Source organism: Dipteris shenzhenensis, chromosome 11 (genome assembly GCF_047967505.1).
Source record: "Dipteris shenzhenensis isolate YYH24624 ecotype China chromosome 11, Dip_SZ_1.0, whole genome shotgun sequence".
Taxonomy (NCBI): Eukaryota; Viridiplantae; Streptophyta; class Polypodiopsida; order Gleicheniales; family Dipteridaceae; genus Dipteris; species Dipteris shenzhenensis.
Genome location: NC_141606.1, coordinates 48,771,864 through 48,797,499, shown reverse-complemented (window position 1 = coordinate 48,797,499; position 25,636 = coordinate 48,771,864). Strand labels below are relative to the sequence as shown.

Below are 25,636 nucleotides of genomic sequence, written 5' to 3'. Positions count from 1 at the left end.
CACTGATGTTACCCAAAATGGAGAGATGGCCAAGCTGGCTGATCAAATAGCAGAGGAGTCCTCTGATTGTTTTAGGGATGAGTTACCTTATGGGTTACCCCCAGAGCAGAATGTTCAGCATAAGATTGAACTAATCCCAGGGGCAGAACCTGTAAATAGGCCTCCCTATAGATTAAGTTTTACCGAAGACGCGGAGGTACGAAGACAACTGGAAGAATACCTCAAGTTAGGATAGATTCAACCCAGTTTCTCACCTTTTGCTTCGCCAGTGATATTTTAAAAAAAGAAAGATGATACTTTTCGCCTCTGTATAGATTACAGAGCATTGAATAATATCACTATTAAGCACAGGTATCTGATGGCTCGGATCGATGATTTGCTAGATGCGTTACATGGGGCCGTAATTTTCAATAAGATAGATCTTAAATGTGGCTACAATCAAATCCGTATTAGAGATACCATTGCGGCTGGAAACGATCGTCTTAGAGGAGCTCTGTCTGCTGCTGCCTCCCGCCATCGTCCGTCGCCATCAGCCACCCCTGGCAACGCCTTGCCCCTTGGCCGCGACCTGCTTCCCTTCGCAACGCCCTGCTGCCTAGGCCGCACAGGCTTCCCTTGGCAGCGCCCCCTGCTCAGGTCGCCCCCCTTGCCCGCTCGCGTTGCGCCTCCTCTCAACCTGTTTGGCTGCTGCAGGTGCGCACTGGTGGTCGAGCCCCCCCCTTAGCCTATTCGCGTTGCGCCCCCCTTCAGCCCAACTGGCTGTGCAAGTCGCGCCCTACTGGTCGAGCTCCCCTTGCTCCCTTTAGGTCGCCCCTTCAAGCTGCCATCTAGGCCGCCCTTCAGGCCGCCAGTAGCTGTCATCTGGCCCCTCCCTTGCACTTTAGTTTGGGCTTTAGGGCCCTCTTCCAGGACTGTTCTGCGTGTGTTCCGGGGAGCTGTGTTCCTGGGCTGCTTCCATGCGTTGGTGGAGCTTTCTGCTTCTGCATTGAGCGGTCTGTTGTCGTTCCACGTAGGCTGAAGTTGGGAGCATTCTTTAACCGGGGGGTTTTTTGGGGATTCTAGTGGTTGGTTGCGAGTTCTTGGTGGGTATTTTCAGCAGAGATAGCTCCTCCCCTCAGGACAACGCAAGCTGAGACAATGGAGGACACTAATGCCACTCCCGTCACCGAACCTGAGGAGATCGAAGTCACAGTTTCCTTTCCTCCTGACATTGTGCAGATGATTGAGGTAGCAGAGGAGGGTTTTCATTTGACGCACATCATTGGCTTTCTCCCCGATAGAGGCCAACAGTTACATGATTGGGTGTACACCAGCATGGCCTCATTGGGTGTCTCAGTTACAGTTTTTCGATTGCTTGGCAGAGGGTACTTTTCTTTTGGCCTTCGGTCCACAGAGCAGGCTCAAAGAGTACTTATGAGCTCTCCGATTCAGTTTCAGAGCAGAGTCATCCATTTGTGGCCTTGGCGGAAGCACTTCAGTACTACGTCCCCGTGACCACGTCAGGTCTCTTTTTGGATGCTTTTCCCTGGACTTCTTGATGAGGTTAGCTCTTGTTGCAGAGCTGTTGAGCATATGGCTAGCGTGGCAGGTACAATCATCCCATCAAGTGCTGGACTTTCCTATGCTCAGTCACTTGCTGGTACAGGTGTTACAAGGGTCAGACTCACTTCAGAGTTCCCCCCTCCTCCACCTTTGCCTACTTTGATTTCGTACTCCATGGGAGATGGGGTCCAGATGCAGCAGAAGGTTTTGTACGAGGGGCTTCCTGATCAGAGTCTAATCTGTCGGAAGAGAGATCACTTTATTAGGGATTGCCCCAGTCGCCGGCCTCGTTCAGAGACTCCGGATCCTTCTCATCCTACGAGAGACCCAGAGCCTTCAGTTCAGCCTCCAGGGGTCTCTGAGCCTGCTTTGACTCATTCAGTAGAACGAGAGGAGACTCCTCTAGGGGAGCCTCCAGTGGAATCAAAGGACCTGGAGGTTCCTCCAGTGGAACAGCTTTCATGGAGAGCTCGGAGGAGACGGAGACAGAGGGAGAACCAGCAGTACGAGCAGCCCCACGTACGAGCTCACAGATGGCAGAGAGTTGAGACTTATGTGCAGGAGACCCCGGAAAGGGGAGATGCAGAGGACCATCCGCAGGCAGGTCTTGACATGGTGCAAGAGACGGTCGCTCAGGGAGTCGAGTCACATGTGCAGAAGACCCCGGAAAGGGGAGTTGTACAGGACCACCCGCAGGCAGGTCTTGACACTGTGCAGGAGACGGTAGTTCAAGGAGTTGAGATACACGTGCAGGAGACCCCGGAAAGGGGAGATGCGGAGGACCATCCACAGGCAAGTCTTCTCACTGAGCAGGAGACAGTAGTTCAGGATTTGATGACTCTAGACACCACTACCCCGGAGGTTCAGATATTGGTTACGGAGACAATTATTCAACAGGAGACTACTCAGGCTGCAGTTACGGTGATGGAGGCCTCTCCCCAGCAGCCCGTTGAGAGAGTGGTATTTCACGACACACGTCAGAGTCAGGGCTCGTCCCAAGATCTCATGCGCCTGTACGAGGTTCCCTCGAGACCCCTTTCACAGCCGTCGCACAGTACCTTCCTTTGTTACTATGCGGAGCGTCCTTTTGGACACCCCTCCCAGCACAGCCTCGTCCTCGCAGCTTTTCACTCCTGGTGTATCTAGATCTTTTGCGAGTACGGTCACAAATTTTGCTCAGTACCCAGACAGGCGTGAGGATTGGGAGATCCTAGCAGATGAGATAGAGCGAGAGTTTCAGTCACCCATGCGGACAGACACCTCGTCGCAGATTCTTCCTCTCCCTCTCACCTATTCCAGGAGCAGAGTCAGGACGGCTCAGCCCTTTTCAGCTCTTCTGACCCCTAGACCAAACCCCAAGATGGTTGACAGAGATCTGCCCGTTGAGTTTTGGCCCTTTTTGGCTCGAGGGGTTATCACAGACTCCCTCACTCAATTGGAGCTTTTACCGGTGTTTTGCAGACGGTTAGAGGAGGTAGAGGAGTACTTGGGATCAGCTACTCTCTCCAGAGAGGGGCATGTTCTTTGTTTCTCCGCAGGTAGTTTTCGATCTCGGGGGAGCGAAAGCTGGTCAGCTGAGTTACTTGACAGCGAGATTGCTAGACAGCTTATGAGCATGACTCAGTTTTCATCAGTTCACCGTTTTGTCGGCTCGCAAATTCATTCTTGCCCTAGGACTCTTCGACCTAGCTTCGGTGGCAAGGCCTTCCTGTTTCTGTTCTTTGAGATTCAGGGAGACTTTGATTTGCCCAGGAGTGCTGGTTGGTTTGACTTTCAGCTCCTTGGTTCGCGCCAGAGTACTATTCCCTTGGATGGAGCCATTTTACATGAGTTGGGGCAGATTTGGAGTTTGATCAGAGACCGACTTTCGACTGCGCCGTCAGAGAGAGAGTTTTGTGCCGTTGCCGCTGGCACACCCTCACTTCCATCCGATGTCTAGGTTGCCCATCATTTATTGGAATGTGAGAGGATTGAACGGCCGCAGATTTACCTCAGATGCAGATGATCGTAGATTGAGAGTTCCTAGATTGCAGTTGCTTAGGGACTCCCTTCGGTGTATTTCCTCAGAGTCCCCTCCAGAAATTGTGCTCATCCAGGAGCATAAGCTCTCCCAGGATAGGATTGACAGATGCAAATCCTTACTCAGAGGCCAGAGCCAGACTTATTGGAGCCCAGCGGATGGCACGAGGGGAGGAGTTTGCATTTCAGTTTCAGCTAGGTGGGCCTCAGAGATCACCCAAGAGGGTACACTAGTGGAGAGCAGAGCATGCTATGTTATTCTTCATATTGAGAACACAGCAGTTAGTGTTCTCAATGTGTATGCTCCCACGAATCCAGCTCACAGACGTGCTTTTTGGAGACAACTTAGAGAGTCCCTTCCTCAAGCAGACACCTGGATTGTTGGAGGTGATTTCAACATGGTTGAATTCGCTGAAGACAAGTCGGGTCAGACAGAGGGTGGCCTTTCCGATAGGGAGAGAGTGGAGTGGGATAGTTTTGTTTTGCATGCTAGACTTCATGATGCCACTCGATTGGACGACTTTCGTCAATTGGCAGACAGTCTTTAGTTCTCTTGGTCCGGGGTTTTCCATGGCTCTCTTTCTTTGGTCAGACTTGACAGGTTTTATATTGGCCATTGGGGTCAGGCCGGAGAAGGACAGATTGGGATTCGCCCGGGTTATGTTTTATCTGACCATGCTCCAGTCCTTATACAGATTCTTCCTACCTCTCGTTTGGAGAGCACAGGCTCTGTCAGAGTTCCGGACTTTGTTTTTCAGGATACAGAGTTTGTGGAACGGTTGAGAGAGACTTGGTTGTCAATAGACACTCCTGTGGATCAGGGCTGATTTTTGTGGGTAGAGGGGGCTTTGGCTAGAGTCAGCATGGCTTGCCAGTTGAGGGCAACAGAGGAGAAGGAAAAGCTCAGAATTAGAGATCGAAATGCAAGAGCGGAGGTATCCAGACTTCAGAGATTGATTCAGAGTTTTCCTCATTCTCTTTTCATCAGAGGGCAACTTTCGGAGGCTCAGGAGAGACTAGAGGAGATTCAGGGCAAGAGGGCCCAGTTTAGGTTTTACTCTCACCAGACTTTCTGGATTCAGAAAGGGGATAGATGCTCTAGAGAGTTCTTCAGGGCAGTGGGTCAAAGATCTTCAGACAATCTTCGTAGACTTCTGGATGAGGCCGGGTCTCTTCAGACGGACCCTCACTGTCTTGTTGAGATTACTTCTGACTTCTATTCCACTCTTTACACTGCCCCTCCAGTCTCCGCGGAGATGATCAAAGCCAGAGAGGAGATTTGGAGCCATGTCCCCCTAATGGTCACAGACAGGATGAGTCGTGTTTTGGATAGCCCACTATCACTCCTAGAGATCATGGATGCGTTACATGCGCTGCCCAGAGACAGATGCCCGGGGGAGGACGATTTGTCGCCACTTCTTTTTAGAGCTCTTTGGGATATGATTGGGCCTCATTTACTCTCTGCCTTTTCAGAGGCTCTTGATACACGATCTTTGGGCGAGACATTATGCACAGGTATGATTCGTCTCATCCCGAAAGCGGGAGACAAGATAGTCCTACGTAATTGGAGACCCATTACACTTCTAGGGACAGCCTACAAGATCCTAGCGAAGACCTTGGCTCTTCGCCTAAAGCCTATGCTGCCAGATATCATCAGAGCTACTCAGACAGGATTTGTCCAAGATCGGAGTATATTGGATAACATCTTCACTTTTTGGGAGGCCACTCACTGGGCGAAGGAGAGTCAGCAAGAGATTGCAATTCTTCTCCTCGATTTTGAGAAGGCTTATGATAGGGTGGACTGGGGTTTCTTGGAGGGCACTATGAGGAGGCTAGGCTTCAGTGATAGATGGATTTCTTGGGTCTCCTCGCTTTACTCCCACTCTTCTAACAGGATGGTGGTCTATGGAGGCAGAGGACCGGCTTTTCAGCTATCCAGATCGGTACGTCAGGGATGCCCACTTGCACCTTACCTTTTCCTTTTCGTAGCGGAGGCTATGGAATACTTTATGCAAGCTACCAGTCATGGCACTTTGGGCCTCCATCTGCCTATCCGGTAGGAGCAAGAGCTTCTGGACACTGAGTTTGCTGACGATACGGCACTGACCGTCAGAGGAGATGCATACAGTCTTGCTACTGCTGCGGATTCAATTGACAAGTTCTGCCTAGCCTCAGGAGGACTTGTCAATTGGAACAAATCAAAAGGCATCTGGACTGGAGCTCAGCAGGATACCCCAGCATGGGGAGGAGACAGAGGCTTTGTTTGGATTCCCAGAGGCACCTCCACGAGATATCTAGGCTTTCAGGTTGGCATTGAGGTGTCCCCGACGCAACAGTTTGCCCCAGTTCTTGAGAGCATCCGGAGAAAGCTAGCCTACTGGAGCACGGCTAGACTTTCTTTTGCCGGAAGAGCGCTGGTACTCAATCAGGTTCTACTATCGACTATGTGGTACATTGCGTCATGTTGGTGCTTTCATGCTGGCTCGATCCGTCAGGTGAGGAGATTGCTCCGGAACTTCCTGTGGAGTGGTGGTGATGGTTCTGAGGACACTAGGGCCAAGGTTTCATGGGATACTATCACTTTACCTGCCTCGCAGGGAGGACTTGAAGTTCTTGATCCTGAGATGCAGAGCAGGGCCCTTTTAGTCAAACTTCTTGTTAAAGGTTTCACTCTAGGAGATCAGCCGTGGAAGCAGTTCCTACTGCATGGGATTCACCAGTGCACCCCCCAAGCAGCAGGCCAGTGGGCAGGTAGAGTCAGTTGGATCTTCCTGACGAACCAGCATTCTCAACCTTCCTCACCACTTGTGAAAAGGCTTATTCAGATATGGGATCTTTTTCGACAATACCTCATCAGAGCAGTTCCCTCCTCCAGAGAGGAAATTGCTCGACAACCACTTTATCATAAACCCCTGGTTCGGTATCAGAGATCTTCCCCCGGTACAGAACTTAGGACTCCCTTGGCCAAATGGCATGCTCAGGGGGTTGTGACAGTCGGAGATTGGTTCAGGGGAGGTGTGGAGATGTCAGAGGAGATAAGAGAGATAGACATGGGCCACTTGGACAGATTGCTGCCACCAGATTACTAATCATGAGAGCTATTCCTCAGGGGTGGAGGGATATGCTTACAGATCCAGCCTATGTTTATCCCATCTCTACTTGGTCAGGTTGTTTTAGTGAGGCTGGGATATGCATCATGAAGGAAAACTGAAAGTAAGAAACTGAGAACAAGGGAGTTTGAAGCAAGGAGGCACCAATTACTTATTTCGAGACGGACTCCTCTCACAGATTGTATCCCACTCAACCCCTGACAGGAGCTCCTTTGGCAGAGAGTCAGGGTCATTGGTTGCCTTGGTAAGGAATGGGCCACACATCCTTCCAGGTTGACCATTGCAGAGGATCCTAGTCTTTATGTAAATAAAAAGAAAACTGTACTGTGTATGGTAAGACTTCGATATTTAGGATTCATTATTACTCCTGAGGGGATAGAAATGGATCCAAAGAAAGTGGCTGCGATACTGACTTGGCCAATCCCTCAGAGTGTTACCGCTTTGCGATCATTCTTGGGATTTGTCCAATTTTATCGAAGGAATATCAAAGGTATTCCGAAATAGTATCGCCATTGGCTGATCTGACCTCAGATAAAGTACATTTTATATGGGGACAGAATCAATAGGAGAGTTTTAACACCATAAAACAAGCTGTGGTCTCAAGACCGGTGTTAAAAATAGTTGATCCCCAGAAATCGTTTTTCCTTGAAACCGATGCAAGTGGCATTGCGGTAGGAGCAATTCTCTTCCAAGAGGGAAGGCCAATAGCCTTTGAAAGCAAGAAGCTTTCTCCCTCTCAACGAAATTGGCCAACTCATAAATTAGAGTTATATGCTGTTGTCCATGCTCTGAAAACATGGAGACATTATTTGTATGGGTCAGATTTTTATGTTGATGTTGATCATGATACTCTGAAACATTTTTGTAAACAACCTGACTTCAGAGGCCGCCAAGCTAGGTGGGCAGAACTCATGCAGGAGTTTAACTTGACGATTCCATACCGAAGAGGGAAGGATAATAAAGTTGCTGATGCGTTGTCATGCATTATGCATAATATGAGTTTCACGGTATTAGAGAGTGCTCTAATGACCGAGATTAGAGAAACTCAAAAAGTAGACGAGTTCCAGAGCCTTTGGCCTAAGGCTTATGTATTCAAACCTGGGGAAAAGGGTGACCTGGCATCCAGAAAAGGCCAAACTTATGCAAGATATACCATAAGAGATGGTATGCTGAAAAGAAATGGCAAGGTAGTAGTATCTAGTCAAAATGATCTCAAGCAGAGAGTCATTCAACAATGCCATGATAGCCCATGTGCAGAACATCTAGGAGTCGAGAAAACATATGATCTCGTGAAGCGAGATTTCTTTTAGCCAAAGATGAAAAAGCATATTCATGAATATGTGACGTTTTTCGTGTCAGGTAAGTAAGACAGATCGGGTGAAGCCACCCGGACTTTTATAACCTTTGGAAATACCACTAGGCAGGTGGGAGAGCATTTCCATGGACTTTATTGTAGGTCTGCCTACGACACAAGGAGGATATGATTCTATCCTTGTGATAGTTGATCATCTTACCAAGATGGCCCACTTCATTCCAACTAGAGAGTCTGTTAGTGCCCCGCAAGTGACGGATTTGTTTATTAAACATATATTTTATTTGCATGGATTACCCAAACCCATAGTGTCAGACAGGGATGTCAAATTTACCATTCATTTTTGGACTGCGGTGTTTGAGACACTAAGGACTGAGTTGGGAATGAGTAGTGGGGATCATCCAGAAACGGATGGTCAGACGGAAAGAATCAACCAGATTTTAGAGAATATGCTTAGAGTATATGTGTCATTGAGGCAACATACATGGGACAAGTGGTTGCCATTGTTAGAATTTGCCTACAATAATATAAAACATTCCTCTACAGGGTTCAGTCCGTTTAAGTTGAACTATGGTTATAGACCAGCGAATCTAACTACAGTTGGAGTACCTCAGAAAGTGCCTAGTGCCATGAACTTTGTGGTTCAGAAGCGGGAGCTAACATCCGCCAAGCTATGGATAGAGCTAAGGCGTATGCAGATGAAAACAGATCCGTTAGAGAATTTAAGGAAGAAGAAAAAGTTCTTCTCAAAGTTCCTTCGCACTCTAAGTCTTTGACTGCACGAGAGTGTGCTAAGTTATCACCTCAATATTGTGGGCCGTGGTTAATTCTAAAAAGAATAGGCAAGGTGGCCTACAAATTAGAATTACCACAGGGTTGTAAGGTGCACCTAGTATTTCATGTTTCTCGTTTAAAGAAATTTTTGCATACAGGTGACTCACTAATTGAGGGTGTTGTTTTGTTTCAGGAGATAGAGAATAATGCAAGACGCAAACCAACAAGAATCCTGGACCGAGGAACAATGCAAGTACGCAATCGAAAGATACCCATGGTGTTGGTTGCATGGCATGGTTTACCTCTATCAGAAGCTACCTAGGAATCCGTATACCAGTTACGGAGAGTGTTTCCAGACTTTATCATCAAGGAAGCTGATGCCTGAAGAGGGAAGGAATGTTACGCTCAAGTTGAGGCAACATGACCTCGGAAGGGTCAGTGGACATTTTCCTTTAAAGGATCAATGTTTGTATTACACTTGTTTGGGCTTCACGTAAATGATCAAAAAGGAATCAAGGTCAAGGTCCTTGGTGAGGGAGACATGGCACTAGACTAGGTGGATCTAAGGCTAAGGGGTCTAAATGCATTAAATGTGCCAAGGGGCAAATGATTTCAATGATATCCCAAGAGAGGGATAAATGATGCATTTAGGAGGTACTCCAAAATGTAGACATGTGGCATACTAGATCCATCTAAGGAATTGAGGGCTTTGGTATTCAGCTTGCAAGTCCTTCTCACGTTTAATCGTAATGAGCTTGCTGAACCAGAGAAAGGCTGGGTGGTTATTCATAGTGCCATCACCTGTTAATTGGTGTTCGTCCAATTCGTGGTCTTGAATGAGCTGTAATTTTTAGTCATATCAGGGTTGACGCACAGATTACACTTGGGATATCCCCTCTATTCAGAGTCGAAGCTCGACCAACAGGGATCACTGTAGCCCTTGTTAGGCAGAGCTATGACCAAGAGACGACACAGGACCATGTCCATGAGCAACTGACAGCACTCTATCGCCGACTTCATGCTTCCACTATCTCATCCACTTGGATGAGCTGATGATGATGATGATACGAATGTGTAGTCGATCACTCTGACATGACTATGTAGTACTTAGCACTAGCCTTTTGTATTCTGCATTGGTGTGGATGCTCATTTATTAGTAGCTACACCCTCACAATTTGTTTGTATCAGGATTCTCAGTCTCATAGACCCATCGATCTTCTGAAGACTTTAATAATCTCTCTCTCTCTCTCTCTCTCTCTCTCTCTCTCTCTCTCTCTCTCCTATACGCAGACGATGTAGTGCTACTATCCTCTTCTGCTACTGGTCTTCAGCGACACCTGGATGGACTTTAGGTCTTTTGTGATACACATGACTTGAAGGTCAACCTTGGGAAAACCAAGGTGATGATCTTCAACACTTCTAGACCTGCTATGCACCGAGAGCAGTTCCTCTTCGCCGACGACCCTGTTGAGATAGTTGACTCTTACACATACTTGGGCCTTGTCTTCTCAGGCCCGATCTTCACGATGCGCCCGGCCATGCAGGCCAGGATCAGCCGGGGAAACGCCGCTCTTGCCAGGCTGGAGCGACAGTGCTACCACTCCCACTTCCAGGACCCGCGGACCAAGTCTCTCCTTTTTTATTCTTTGGTCCGCCCAGCAGGCATGTACGGTAGCCCTTGGTGGAGAGTCGACCTTTCAGAGACAGAGTGGGCTCGAGTTGAGCGCCTACAGATACTGATGTTTGCTCAGATGATCCGTAGCAAACCATCGGTACCACACCAGATCATTCTAGCGTGTTCGGCGCCTCACCCCTACAGCTTGATGCAGCTTTTCAGGCTATCACCTATCTCCACAGAGTCAAGGATTTCAGCTCCTCCGCTGACGGTCGCCTCCGCCTACCTTGGTTAGCCCTATCCTCCTCTATGGCCTTATCCGTTGATGGGGACCAGCGATGCTGGTATAGTCGTCTTTCCAGTTGGTTCACCCGACTGGGCCTCGACTTAGACCGGTTGCCTCCTTTTCAGTACAGCCTCGACGCTCCACCATCTCCTCTCTCCCCCACTGACCAGGAGGTCAACCGGCTCATTCGAGCGGATCTGCTCCAGCTCCACACCTGGCAGACATGGTTTCTTCACTCCGAGCTTCCTGTGAAGCTCGACTTCTACCACCGACACTGCCTCCAGATCTCACAGGAGGGCTTCATCACACCTCCGGGTTACACACAACTTCATCTACCACATGCGCTCCGGATCTCCCTCGATCAGTTTAGGGTCTCGTCACACCGATTACGGATCGAGAGCGGACACGCAGAGGGTATCCCACGAGAGGACCGCCTTTGCCCACTTTGCGACTTGCAGGAGATCGAGTCGGAGGAGCACTTTGCTTTCAGATGTCCTATCTATTATGCCATTCGAGGCCGATACCACTGCCTCTTCCGCAACGGATTCGGCTCCCTCCCACACATGCTGCAGTTCTCGGATCAGCGATGCCTAGCCGCTTTCTTACATGAGATGACTCGCCACCAAGATACCTCTCTTCAAGCACGGCGACACGAGCAGTACACACAGCGTGAGGACACCCAACGACCTATCACTGACTTCTTTCAGTCACAGGATATCTCTTCTCAGTCTAGCCAACGACGCGGACGTGAGCGAGAGCCAGAGCCACGATAGCTGCGTCAGCGGACAAACTCACACATCCAGGTCCATGACATCTCATCTCTGCTCTCTGCCCGCCCCACCGGGGTTACCATTGCCCTCATCCACAGGGCCACCCGCCGCCCCCGACGACCGAGCTCGACTAGGCCGCGTGACGTCAGAGGCCAATCATCTATCGCAGGGTTTTTTCCGACCTCCCATTTGACGGCCCCTCTATGATTGGTCTCCAACGATCACCACCTGCACTATCTCCCCCCTCTGCCCCATTTTTGGTGCCCCCCCTTCTTCTTTGTATCATCTGGAGGTAGACACATATTTTTTGTATCAGGACTAGACACACAATCCTTCATAACCTCTTTTTTGTAGAAACGGTTGGTTGGCCCGTTTTGAGACCACCACCGTTATGCTCATTGTATCAGTTCTCTTTAGCCTCATAGACCTTCACGGTCTCCCGAAGACTTTAATAAACTTTCTTTCTCTCTCTCTCTCTCTCTCTCTCTCTCTCTCTCGCCATGGAGAACCTGCTGTTGCCGGCATCTTCAGCCTCTCTTTGTTGGCAACAGCAGGTTCTCCACAGCCTCACTTTGCAGCCCATCTCAGAAATGGAAGGTGTAGGTGTGAATATAGAGAGGATTGGCGTGTCTAGGGGGTAAGAGGAACAAACAAAAAGGCACGCCTAGGAAGAAGTGGGGGAGAAGCAAGGATTGAGTAGGCGTGTGTGGGTATGTGTGTGTGTGTGTGTGTGTGTGTGTGTAGCGCAGCATGTGAGTGGGAGAGAAGGCCGCGAGACAGAGCCCCGTACAGCTTCTCCCTTTGCCCGTACACCTGTACGGCTGCCGTACAGGTGCCGTACGTCAGTACGGACAGCCCGTACGACCAAATTACTCCCCCTGCGTAACCTGTGCGATCTCGCTCCAACCCTGCGTGTGTGCGCGTCGATACAGCCTTTCCCTTACGAAGCTTTTCCCTATGCATCCGTACACTTCTGCCACCTTCCGTACATTTCAGCTCATTTGCCCTCCGTCAGTATCTCCGCTCTCGTCAACAACTCTACACAATCTTCCTCCGTACTTCTGTACGGCCACCGTACAGCGTCCGTACGTCTGTACATCTCCGTACCAGTCCAGCCTTCCCGTACAGCCAGACTCCCCCTCCCCGTGCAGCCCGTATATCCTACAGCGTATCTCATTATCATACAGTTTGGTACCTCCTGCCGTACAAATTTCGGGGTTTCTCTCCGGTGTCTGCCCTAACTGTGTCTTCCGCCAAATCCCACCTATCCCTTTTGCTCTCTCCTTACCAATTATACACTTCCTCTTCTCTTCTGTGGGCTTCCTCTGATATTTCTTTGGGACTGGTTTTTTTGGCTTTCACTACCCTTTAACAGGTACTTCATTCTCAAGCTCCTTTTCTTACAAAGTCATGGCAGAGTATTCATATGAAAAAACATTTCAAAAGGAGCGCTCTGCTCCCTGCAAGAAGCAAAAGCAGGTTGAGGGTCAGCATGACCCGATGCATGACACGCTTGAGGCTCAACTGGTATATGATGTAATGCATGAAGGATTTGCAGATACGAGAAAAGAGTGGAAAGACTCGGTTCCTTCAGTTGGCCTCATGGTTGAGGTTGATGAAATTGTCGATCCAGTCAGAGATTATGCCAAGAATGCAGTCATATTATTCTTTCCAGGCCGGATGCCACCTGCTGCAGAGATAGGCAACTGGCTGACACGCAGATTGGCTGGCTCTTTTGTTCGTAAAGTACACTATGCAGCCAGGGGCTTTTTTGAGGTTATCATGGTGGATGAGATCCACAGACAAATGCTTTTGGAGCATTCACCTCTTTTTTTTGGGCAGCAGATGGTGCATGTCTTGCCATGGTCTCCCACAAGGGACTTTCAGGCTCTAATCCGACACAGATGCCCAGTCTGGGTTGAAGTTGTTGATTTCCCCCAATGTATGGCCTCACTTCTGCCTAAAATTGCAGCATCTTTAGGTAAAGTGGTCTGCCCACCACGGCCAAATGGCAACTCAAACAGATTTTGCATTCTATGGGATACTGATAATCCCACACCGGACTCTTATTCAGTCACGGTGAATAATGTGAACATGGGAAGTGCATATTATAAACTCAAATGGGGATTATTTGCAAGGGCCTGTTTTGAATGCAAAAAGTTTGGACACATGGCTTCACAGTGTCCAATGAATCAACATAAAATGCCTCATGCCACCTTGCAAGTCCACATGCCTACTAAAGATGCTCCTACTCCAGTTGCCAACAAAAATAAAAGCAGTAGACAGCATTCCGGGAGTCAAGATAAAGGCAAAGATCCAGTAGCTACCAATGCGAATCTCACTTCACATTCATCTCCTGCTACTCAATCTTTGACAAAAGGAAAGCAACTTTCAACTGATGGCTGGCAGAGCCCAAGAAAAGTTATTTCTGCTCGAAGAATTCCACCCCCCGCACTTGGAATGGTGCATCTTCTAGCGGAAATACCCCAAAGATAAATACAGGAATTGGGATTACATGGGCTGCAGTAACAGCCAGCAGAACACTCTTCCCTGAAGAAGAGGTTGCTGCTTTGCTGTCTACTTCTCAGGCGACTACTTCTTCTCAGGGGCGAGGCCTCGACCCTGAGATAGAAATGCAAGGCTGACCTCATACATTTTGCTGCTGTACATAGTTGTTACATTACTATACATACCTGTATATATGACTGCTCACATCACATGTTTTACACTCAATGTCCAGGGCATGTGTGACAGTAGGAAATGGAAATCTGTGTGGCTGTACATCAACAGATTTCAGCCTGACATAGTGGCATTACAAGAGCACAACCAACATACTTATGCAGGCAAGACAGGACACTACTGTGGATATGTCATTTTCTATGCTGGGGAGCACTCTTTCTCAGGGGTTGTCCTTCTGATCAAACATGAGCTTCAACCAGTCATTGCATTAAATGACAACAAAGGCAGATGGCTTGTTCTCAAATGCATTATTAGAGGAGAGGTGTTTGAATTTGCTTCAGTTTATGCACCTCAATCCTCTCGAGAACGAACTGCAATTTGGGATGCTATGCAACAATATCCGTGGAGATATCATGCCTACATATGTGGGGATTTCAATAATGCTCCACAACAGGGAGACAACACTTCCAGACATTACCATATGTTATCTCCTGAAAGGCATGCATGGTCTCAACTGCTTTTGCATTTGGATCTGGTTGACCTTTGGAAGGAATTGCAGCCTTTGTCACCGGGCTACACTTTTCAACATAATGCTCTTTCCGCTTATCAGGCCCGACTGGATCGTTGGTATAGTGTCGCTCCCCAACAGAATGGGGATTTCGCATGCAAAATGTGGATTGACTATGCCTTTGTGCATTCAGACCATGCACCACTATGGCTGCATTTATCTTTTCATAAAATGCCAGATGATAGATTGCCACAACGGCGACATCTAATCATAAACAATAGTTATTTGCAACATGCTGAATTCAAGGCAATGGTTACTGAAGCAGCTCATTGTCTTTCCTCTAGCAGCCATCTTCATGCTGATGATGCCTGGGTTTCTTTTATTTCTAAAATGCAAATGGTGATTAGAGCATATGGCAAGTCTTACATGAAGACCCTGAGGGAAACCATTGCTCAGGCCAAGTCTACTTGTCAAGACCTCACTGAACTCAATCATCATCGTTCATTGTCCATGCATGAGCAAACAACACTATGTCAGGCCACACACTGTCTTGAACTAAATGATCACAGGAAACTGGCAAAATGGGAGACTAGAGCAAGATAAAGGCTGCTCTTCCAAAGAATTTTTCAAGAGTTTACATCAGAGGAGAATCAAAACAGAAATTTGCAGAGTGCTTCTGCCCGATGGATCATGGACTACTTCACGGTCACAGCTTGCCTCTGTTTGTGTGCATCACTTCTCTCAGCAATTTGGCTCTGCAGCTCCTCCCTCGCAACAGGTTTTGCTTGCACGAACTTTACTGTTGCAACATGTTTCTCCAATCATTTCCCCTACTCAAGCTTTGGAATTGGAGGAACCTTTTACTGAGAGGGAACTGTCAGATGCAATCAAATCATGTGCCAGATGGAAATCCCCCGGATGGGATGGTTTAATAGTCGAGTTTTTTCTAGCATACTGGCCTATTTTGAAGCATTCATTGCTATATATGGTGAATGCTGCGTGGCAAAATCAGAAAATGCCGGACACATGGAAGAGAGGTCTTGTTAAACTCCTTCCTAAAAAACAAATTTGTGAGTCTTTGGCAGACTGGAGACCTATCACTCTTATGCCAGTAATTTACAAAGTCACTACTAAAATGATTGTTGATCGGCTAAAGGGGTTTTTACATGATGGGTTGCATCCTGCGCAATATGGCTTTGTCCCGCGTAGGCATATCACAGATAACATTGCTAATGCCTACATTGGAATTGAATATGCCAAATACACACGGCAGGATGTTTTGTTATTGCAAGTTTATATTGCCAAAGCTTTTGATACAGTTCAGTGGGATTTCATTTCATCGACTATGCAAGCTTTGGGTTTGGGCACAAAAATGCAGCAACTCATCAATTGGCTATATCAAGATAGTGAAGCTGCCTGCATACTTTCAGGAGATATTTCTCCATCCTGGACTCTTGCTTGCTCTGTCACACAAGGATGTCCATTGAGTGCTTTACTTTTTGCCATAGCCACTCATCCACTACTTCAATATCTGGATCACCTCTTGGACATTGACCAGCTGCACGGTTTGGAGATTCTTGGCAGTCACAGCATGATTGCCCAGGCATATGCTGATGATTCATTTTTTACTCCAAAAAATACTCGGGCTGATCTGTCCATGATTATGCATGCTCTTTCTACATATGGATTGGCTGCTGGCCTTTGGGTAAATTTTCAGAAATCAAAATTGCTGCCTTTACATGCACAGGAATGGCACAACCTTCTATGGCCTGGGGAAATTGTCCCCGCCTCTCAATTCATTCGACATCTTGGTTATCCTCTAGGCTGGGGACTCACCCGCTCACACCAAACTGATTGGGTGCTGCAGTAAAGTTAAGAGCAAAACTTGAATATTGGAAGCTTGCAACTTGGCCATTACATGTTCGTCTGCGAATTACACAATCCATTTTGATAGCATACATACAATTTTATCTGCCTCTCACTATGTTCACTAAGGCAGATCTGGTTTTATTTATGTCAGCTATCATGGAAATTTTCTGGCGTTCAAAACATGGCAAGAAAAGTCTTAGATTACCCTCCATGCATCATCTCTGTTCTCCAAAGATGCACGGGGGTCTGAACATTCTCAATATTCAAATGCATTTACTTGCTCACAGAGGGAAAATGATGATGCAGTTTATACAAGGAGATCAGCCTTGGGCTTTCATGATCCGCTCTCTCTTATTACATCTTCATACATCTGCTTTTGGAAATTGGCAGCCTACTCAGTGGGATTTCTTATTTGGCTCTATCCAAGGCAAGATCAGAGGATGCCCTTTTGTCTCTTCTCCGCTTCTTGATTGGAAACACATTCTATCCCACTTGGAATGGCAAGGCAGGGACTCTCTCTCGGGCAACTCATTGAGGGTAGAGAATCTCTTTTGGTCTAAAGTTTTCCACCCACCTTTGGCCATACAAGAACCTCGACGTTCTTATTTTCTCTCCTTCAAAGGCATTTCATCTGTGGCGGATGTACTTCAGGATGATGGCACAATTCTATCTTTTTCTATGGCTACTCGCAAATATGGCTTGGGAGCTCATTATCGTCCTTTATGGCATAAAATTTCAGCAATGCTCCAACCGTACTTGCCGGTACCTCATTTGGAACTTCAGCATCGGCTTGAGGATTGGATTTTACGCTCTCCTTCCTCATACGCCCGTCCTTTGAAGCTCTCACATATCACAGTGTCATCACTGTATAAAGTGTTATTACCTCCACCTTGGATTTCCAACAGAGCAAATACTGTTTGGCATATGGATCGTCCAATGAAGTGGTGGAGAAAAAGGCTGCGTCTCCTTTGGCATTACAAAGTCCCTCTTCGACAACAGCTTTTCCTATGGCGAGTTCTCCTTGGCATTTTTCCATCTGGACAGTTACTCGCACACAGACATATTGCTTCAGCTGTTTGTCACAGATGCCAGCACTCTACTGAATCAGTGTATAATCTCATTGCTCTCATCAATTGCTCTCATCAGACAGAGGCTTCGACTGCGATTTCCTACTGTTACTTTTGGCAGATTTTTTTGGTTGTTTGGCTTTCATCCACAGAGACAGGGTTTTGATTTATTTTTTGTATGGGTGCGATATTGGACCCTATGGACTTTATGGATGGATAGAAATCATAGAGTCTTTGGTGATCCACTATTTTCATCCTTCCTTTTTTTCAAACGATCTCTGCAACAATCATTCTATGATTGTTTTCAGACTCGTTTGATTGATCACGATGTGTATACAGCTTATACTGAGATCTTTAGTTGAGTAGTAGTTACTTCGTTTTTTGAAGTAACTATGAATGTAATTATTCTACAGAAATAAAAGATTTCTTCCCACAAAAAAATGTGTGTGTGTGTGTGTGTGTGTGTCTCTCTCTGATCTCCATTTTCTAATTCCTTGATTCAGGATTGGAAGCAAGTACTCTCTCACATCAAATGGTCTCCTCATCCTGCTTCTCTAGCATCATCACTCAGATTGGAGAGTATTCATTGGAGTGCTGTGTTTTCCTCTCCCCTTGCTGTTCAACAACCCATCAGAGCTTACAATATTATGAAAATGGGTATCCGGTTCATTGATGACGTTGTCGATATGCAAGGAAATATTCTCCGTTTTCCAGCAGCATGTAGACAATACAACCTGGCTATGCATCATAGACCTATTTGGAAAGCTATTGCTGATCTCCTACTTCCTCTGGTTCCGATTCCGACATTGAATGGCAGTGACAGGCTTCAAGATTGGCACCTTCAGTCTTCGAGTTCAAGCATTTCTTCTAAGCCTTTGCAGTCATTGACATCTATACAGGCTTATAGATTAATATTACCTCCTCCTTGGATTGCCCATCATGCTAATTCTTTATGGCATCTGAACAAATCATTAGCCTGGTGGAAAGGAAGATTGCAAATGATATGGAAGTTGAAAATGCCATTGAAGCAAAGACTATTCCTATGGAGATGTATTGTTGGTATTCTCCCAGTGGGAGTGAAATTGGCTAAACGACGAATAGCTTCACCTCTCTGTCCAAGATGTCACCTTGCATCGGAGAGTATTCCGCATTTATTGTGGTTTTGTTCATATTCCAGAGACCTTCTAGATAGAATCTCCTATTTTTTATCTCTCAGATTTCCAGCACACAGGTTCTACAGGTTTTTCTGGATGTATGGCACACTATCAGCTTCTTTGTCACAGTATTCTCTCTTCTTCCACTGGATCAGATACTGGGCCTTATGGACCCTCTGGCTGCAGCGCATCCAAGCATATCTGAATTCTCCTCTTCAGCATCCTTATGAGTTTTTCAGAGCCTCATTAAGGCAGTCTTTATATGATGCCTTACATGAGGAAGATTTGGATGTTTCTTGTATTCAACTTTTCTTTTACTGTTTCTGATGGATAGGGCTGTAGCTCTCTTTTGAGCACCGCCTGGATGTAAATGAATGTTTTATAATATAAGTATCTTGGTTTTACAAAAAAAAAAAAAAGTGTGTGTCTCTGATCTCCAAGATGAATGCCAAAATTACTTCCAAAAATTGTTCTCTACCCCTGGCTCCCCATCAAATCAAATGACTGATGCGAGGACTGAATTTCTTCAATATGTTTCTGAGATAGTGAAAATGGATGATGCTCCAAGATGTCATCATACTCCTAAGAGTATTCCGCATTTATTGTGGTTATGTTCATATCCCAGAGACCTTCTAGACAAGATCTCCTATTTTTTATCTCTCAGATTTCCTGCACACAGGTTCTCGAGGCTTTTCTGGATGTTTGACAGATTATCAGCTTCTTTGTCACAGTATTCTCTTTTCTTCCATTGGACCAAATACTGGGCCTTATGGACCCTCTGGCTACAGCGAAATCATGCATATCTGAATTCACCCCTTCAGCACCCTTATGCGTTCTTCCGAGCCTCATTGCGGCAGTCCTTATATGATGCCTTGCATGAGGAAGATTTGGATGTTTCTTGCATTCAGCTTTTCTTTTACTGTTTCTAATGGATAGGGCATTGGCTCTTTTCTCGAGCACTGCCCTGTTGTAAAATGGATGTTTCATAATATAATTTTCTTAGTTTCACACAAAAAGAAAAAAAGTGTGTGTGTGTGTGTGTGTGTGTGTGTGGGGGGGGGGGGGGGGGGGGGTGTTTGCTCTTAGCAAGGTTTTTAGGAGGACCTATGGAAGGGGGGGAGATACTGGCTCCCGCGCGGAAGTGAAGAGAGTGAAGGGAGTACGGGCACCACAGATGAATGTGAAGGAGGAACTGGGGAGGAATCGTTGTAGCTGGCCAATCTACCAGAGAGTCTGGCAGTGGAGGGCTTGCTTGCACTACCAAGGAGAGGGAGGAAGAAGTGGCACCTATTGATATGGCATCAGAAGGCTAGGGCAGCATCCGAGCCGCCGTAGGGACCTATACTTGTAGGCCTCCTAAGAGCTGGGTGGAGTCCTTCAAAGGCCGGTCTCCTAATCTGTGCTACATGTAGGAGAGGATGGATCTGTATCCATAGGTGTCCCCATCTGCTTTCCTACTTGCTTCTGTCTTCTAACTCTAATTTTTGCATTGCCAAACAGAAAAATGACAGGGGGAGGGAATCACCACCCGTGAGCTGAATGCTCACAAGCTGAGCAGACGAGGAAAATGGTAAGATGAAGGAGGGGGCTCAGCAGAGGAAAGGCAGAAGCTTCAGTGGGAGCATTGGGAGCCGATCATCAAGGAGGGAGCTCCTGCTTCCTAGAAAATTAGGAGGCACAGTGGAGTACGTTTTTCTAAGCCTACAATTGGACAAGCAACCATGTATATGCAGATGATGCAATTCTTTTTCTTGTGCTGGTAGGGAGAGGCACAGAAATTAATGCATATCTTGAATTGTTTCTGCCAGCACAGAGAGCTTACAGTGAATACAGACAAGATGAGGGTCCTGTTGATTAAGAGACGCAACGACAACCAGCCAGTGCTCTTCTATGGGAGACAGCCAAGTTGAGGCAATGAGAACTCTCAAATACCTGGGGGTTGAGGTTTCTCATTGAAGCAAGTTGATGACAGTACTATGCCATAAGAACACATGCCAGTCAATAGAAATAGGTGTTGTGGTTCAAAAAAACATGTATTTGGCACTCATCACGCCAGCTCTGCTATATGGAGTTGAGATTTGGGAAGGCAGCCTTTCAGAAGACACCTAGAATGAGGCGGCAAAAATTCAAAAACGATTTCTGACTAGCTTTGAGGGAGTAAGAGAGACCACACAATACTCTATTCTCCTTTTGGAAGTTGGGAGTCTACCTTTGAAATTACTTGGGATGCAGAGAGCATACATTCATGTAGTCCAGGGTATGCCAACTAATAGACTCCCTCTCCAAGCTAGGAAGCCATCTCTAAAAATCAAAGATGGTGACAAGCAAGGTCCTAAGATCGGGATGGATGGAGGCCATTAATGTTGGTTTCAGAGATAAGATGAAGCCCCCTCATGAGTAGTACATTCAGCCAAGTTCATGGTCCAAGCTTTCTATGGACATGACATTGCTGCAGTCCTCAGGATGTACTTTTACCATTCTTTGTGTCCAGTAGAATGAAACTCTTGGATTGCATTTCTAGCACAAAGGTTGCTTCTCCTATTTCCCACAATAGATAATGGTGGTTTTTCTCTTCCAAAAAGATCTTTGCTCAAACCTAATCTAGAAGAGTCACCACCAGCATTAATGGTGAATGCATCATTGCTCATTGACTAGATATCCATTCCATAGCAATAGGCATAAACCCATGATAAGTTCCACAGATCTCACGGCACTAATTGTAGATAGGGATACCATGGAAGCTTGCTTGCAGTGTATTTTCTTGGAGTTAAGGGAAATGAATGTTCACAACAAGTGCCACCTGGGGACCCATGAGTAAGTCAGTTGAGTGGGATGACCCAACCAAACTACACAAAACAATCTACAATTGCCAACAGAAGCTACTCCCCAATCTATCACTTGAAAGGTGCCGGATGGTGGATAGCGAAGATTGCCACAGCCATCCCCAAGCATGGTGTGGGAAGCTATTATGCCATGCAGATGAACATTGAGGATTCATTGACACATTGGCAAATATAGTTCTTTTTTATTGGGATCTCTCTTAACTATTATTGCACATGGTGATAGCATCCCCTCTGTTCTACAGTGTAGGGGCTCGTGGTGTACTTGAGCTAAAGCCCCCCATATTGCACCAAGATATCTAGGAGAGCACTCTCTCAAAATGATAATTTGACAAAGCATGAGAGTGGATGATAGGGCAAGAGATGGGATCGCCCACCATCAGCTAGTATAATATACCTCCATTTCCTGGGTTACTCATTTTCCAATTTTTTATTGTGTTATTATTGGTTATTGATTATTTGTGTACACGAGTGATTTGTTTGAGTTCTTGCACAGCGGCCAGTCATATACAGCAAATCCAATGCATTGGGCTTCATCAATTAGATCTCTTTCCATAGTTTTCACCATGAGACCTACATCATCTAGCTAGGGTGGTGGCACCTTCCGCAAGGGTGGCCAAGCTGAGAATTTTGACTATGCTAAGCTAGTGAGGTGGATTCTACACACCGTGAAATTATTTCACCTCACAGGGCTTGTTGAATTTTACCCAATCACCCTCCACCTGATTACAACAATGATCAAGCCGTATGAGAATTACATGCTTCGCACATCCACAATGTTTCCATACCCACAAGGGTTTTTTCAAACTTTAGTTAGCTTTTTGACAGCTTCATATTGGGCCTTGGAAATGAACCTCAGTGGCTTAGGGAAAAAGGCAAGCTTGGTTAGGAACTCACAATGGGATTACTTAAGAGTTAACCATAAGACATCTGCAATCTCTAGAGCCCCGTTAACAGTGTTTCTTTAGGATCTAGAGGTTTACCTTGACCACTTACATGCAACTAGATATTGCACAACAAGAGCTAACCATTGCTTTCAGTCTGGGGTTCATCCAAGTTTACTAGCATGAGTAACTTTTTATGAGGATCTTGTCTAAAACTCCAAGAGGTTTTGCAAAAGATAAACCAGAAAATGAAGAAGACGAGATTAACAGTGAGCTGCAGCCTGCCTAGATGCTGCAGCTCCAGCTTTATCCCTTACAGAGAGGCACCTAGCATGGCTAGCCCCCCTGTTCTCTTTCTTCTCCTTTGTAGGTTTGTGGCATGAAGCTCCAACTAGGCATGTGCTGTTCGAGCTAGATGCCGTTCTCAATCTGTGAGGAACTTCACAAGCACCCACAACTCTCAGCATTGGTCCTACTCGCTAACTGGTTATGGTACATTCAGCACCATACTCTACCTTTGTGACCTGCTTGAGACTTCGACTCAGGTTGATAGCATGGAGCTTATTAGGCCTTCAAGCAAGCCTTCTTTGTGCATCTTGCTTGTTTATGTTGCATAGATCAACTTGATCCTCAAACTAAAGATTTATATATTCTTTGATGTTCTCTTTCTTGGGCAAATGCTGACCTGTTTTATTCTATCAAAAATCACAATGCCAAAAAGCTGCCTTAAGTTTGTAATTTTCAAGTTTGTATAGGAGATATGAAAATTTGTAACTTCACAAACGTTAAACAAAGCATAGGCCCTTAGAAACGGTAAGAACAACTACGCTGAGACTCAATGTCTCACTTCACAACATTCCTCTTTTAACCCCCATCAAGCTTGCTAGTGTAGCTTGGCATTTAAGTTGAAGCTAGACAGCCAACATATAAAGGGTCTTGTTTTCCAAGCTTATTCTGGAGCACATTCACAACAACTCACTTGAGAAAGTATAAAATAAGTGTCTCAAGTTGCAGTCTCCTTCTTGTAAGTGTCTCAAGTTGCAGTCTCCTTCTTATCCTTCCTGTTTTAAGAAGAATTGGACTGCTTCTGTGCACATGCTCAAACGGCTAGTTCTTTCTATTTCGCCTAATAGGCCTAGAATGGGAAAAGGGAAAGTTAATCAAAACAATGTGGACAAATTCCTAATGCAACGCTTCATTGGGCCAATATATAGAACATTCCCTATCTGTAAGTGGGTGATACTATAATTAACAAAGAAAGATTTTCCTCAATTGTTAGAATAGGATATCCTCCAGCAATACAAACCAAATCATGAACATTTACATTGAATAGAGCTGCAAAGATCAAAATCCTCCTAACTCACAACTATCGACATCATTTCAATAAGACAATGCAAAGTTGGTCTCCCAAAAAATAGTCTACCCATACAGAACAACAGGTACCTCGTGACTTAAAACTTGCCGTAGAGTTAAGGAAAGAAGGCGATGCCCTGGCCTGTAGTCCTGTTTACATAACGCACATCACCAGTGAAAACTTTTCTGCCAAGGAGTTTTTGTAAGAGAGAAAATACAATGATTATGTGATCCCCTGATTTCATTCACTAAGCAAGCAAAGTAAGTCTTATAAAAGACTACACCTTAAAATGGACTAGCTTGTTGATTGCAGGCTCCAAAACAAGTTCATGGGACTCCACAGTCCACATGATTATCCCCACCCACCTTCAATTCACTAAGCAAGAAAACGGAAGTCTTATAAAAGCTACACCTTAAAATGGACTAACTTGTTGATTGCAGGCTCCAAAACAAGTCCATGGGGCTCCACATGATTATCCCCGGTCACCTTTGAAAACTTGTAAGTGATTCCATATCCAATCATTGTATCTACCAGCTGATTAACCTCTTCCTTCTCAATTTGTGAAAGAAGTTGGGGTGCAACCTGAACAAACACATATAATCAAAAATAACAATTAAGAAGCCGGATACTTTGGAAAATTTGTGATATATACAAAATGTGCCTTAAGAATCATATCTGATAATGAGGTCATCCAAAGAGAATAAGAGTCGGGATTCCAGCAGTATTCATTTGCCTTTCATATAAAAATAGAACTTTTGTTGGGAGAAAAGTCATACAGGGCGTAAAGTTTGCGGAGATAATATGTACAGTAAAGGGGAGACTAACTCCCAGGCAAGGCAACTAGACGTGAAATGGCAAAATATTGTTGGCTGCATGCAATTCATCCACGACTTCAAGAGCTCCTGTTTTGCACCATATTCGGCTCTAAATCTGTAATAGAAATTTCCCAAGCACATCTTCATATAATAGGATACCTACTACTGTTATGTTTGACTAGCAAGCATGTACCTACATAGTATATATACCTTTGACAGGCCCTTGGCCATTCAATGTGAGGTTTTTCTGGCTGAGCTATCAAGCGCCGAATTGCTAATGCAAATGATGGTTGATAAGCTGCAGTAATATGATAAATAGGGTCAATTTATTTTTAGAAGCTATGTTAGTGATCCCAAAGATAGACAAACCAGCACACAAATGACTTCATACATGCACACGGCCACATATGGAGAAAATATGGAAATCAGTGCTCTAAAATATCATGCACAAAATAGATATCTGAAAAAGCAAGCATACAGAAAAGTACATGTGTCTTATTAGATGGCATGGAACAAAATCCAAACTTCAATGAAGACTAGTGACACCACAAAATCAGGATCACAACCAGAGGAAATCTTGTCATCCCAAACCCACAATCAAAGCATAACGAGATAAGAAGCATAAAGCATACTATAAGCTTCTGTTGAGGTGCCAAAGTGCCTTGACACAGCCTGTTCATTACCGAAAGCTACATAAACAGCCTATCTATCGCCAACCCTTCTGCAGGCTCCAAAAGAAAAATTATTAACCTTATTGAGCGAGATATTCAGGTATAAGACTTGAGAGCCAACTGAAAACTGTACCAATCAAAGCGAATTGTTGATTACATAGAGCATGATGGCTTGTAATCTCCATGTCTCCAAGTCGCTCCAAGCATTCACTCTGAACAGTTAATCCAAGTCAAACTATGGAGCCATGAGATACGAAACACAATGGGGCCTTTAAACTGCTGTAACGAACTACGATGAACTTGTTTCCGTCAAGTGACATAAAACAAAGTAGCTTTCATTCAGATGCTCATTTCAAGTTACTGATAA

General features: G+C 45.7%; 1 protein-coding gene across 2 annotated transcripts in view; it reads right to left on the bottom strand.

The window, feature by feature from the left end:
• The window catches only part of CTF18 (P-loop containing nucleoside triphosphate hydrolases superfamily protein), an 89,018-nt gene that overhangs the window by 30,414 nt on the left and 32,968 nt on the right, over positions 1 to 25,636 (bottom strand). For both annotated transcript variants that reach the window (XM_087381521.1, XM_087381522.1), the window contains exons 18-22: positions 25,403 to 25,481; positions 24,809 to 24,896; positions 24,560 to 24,713; positions 24,195 to 24,365; positions 23,873 to 23,932 (exon numbers count right to left, since the gene is read on the bottom strand). In XM_087381521.1, the coding sequence (XP_087237647.1) occupies positions 23,873 to 23,932; positions 24,195 to 24,365; positions 24,560 to 24,713; positions 24,809 to 24,896; positions 25,403 to 25,481 (552 nt within the window). The remainder of the gene's footprint in view (positions 1 to 23,872; positions 23,933 to 24,194; positions 24,366 to 24,559; positions 24,714 to 24,808; positions 24,897 to 25,402; positions 25,482 to 25,636) is intronic.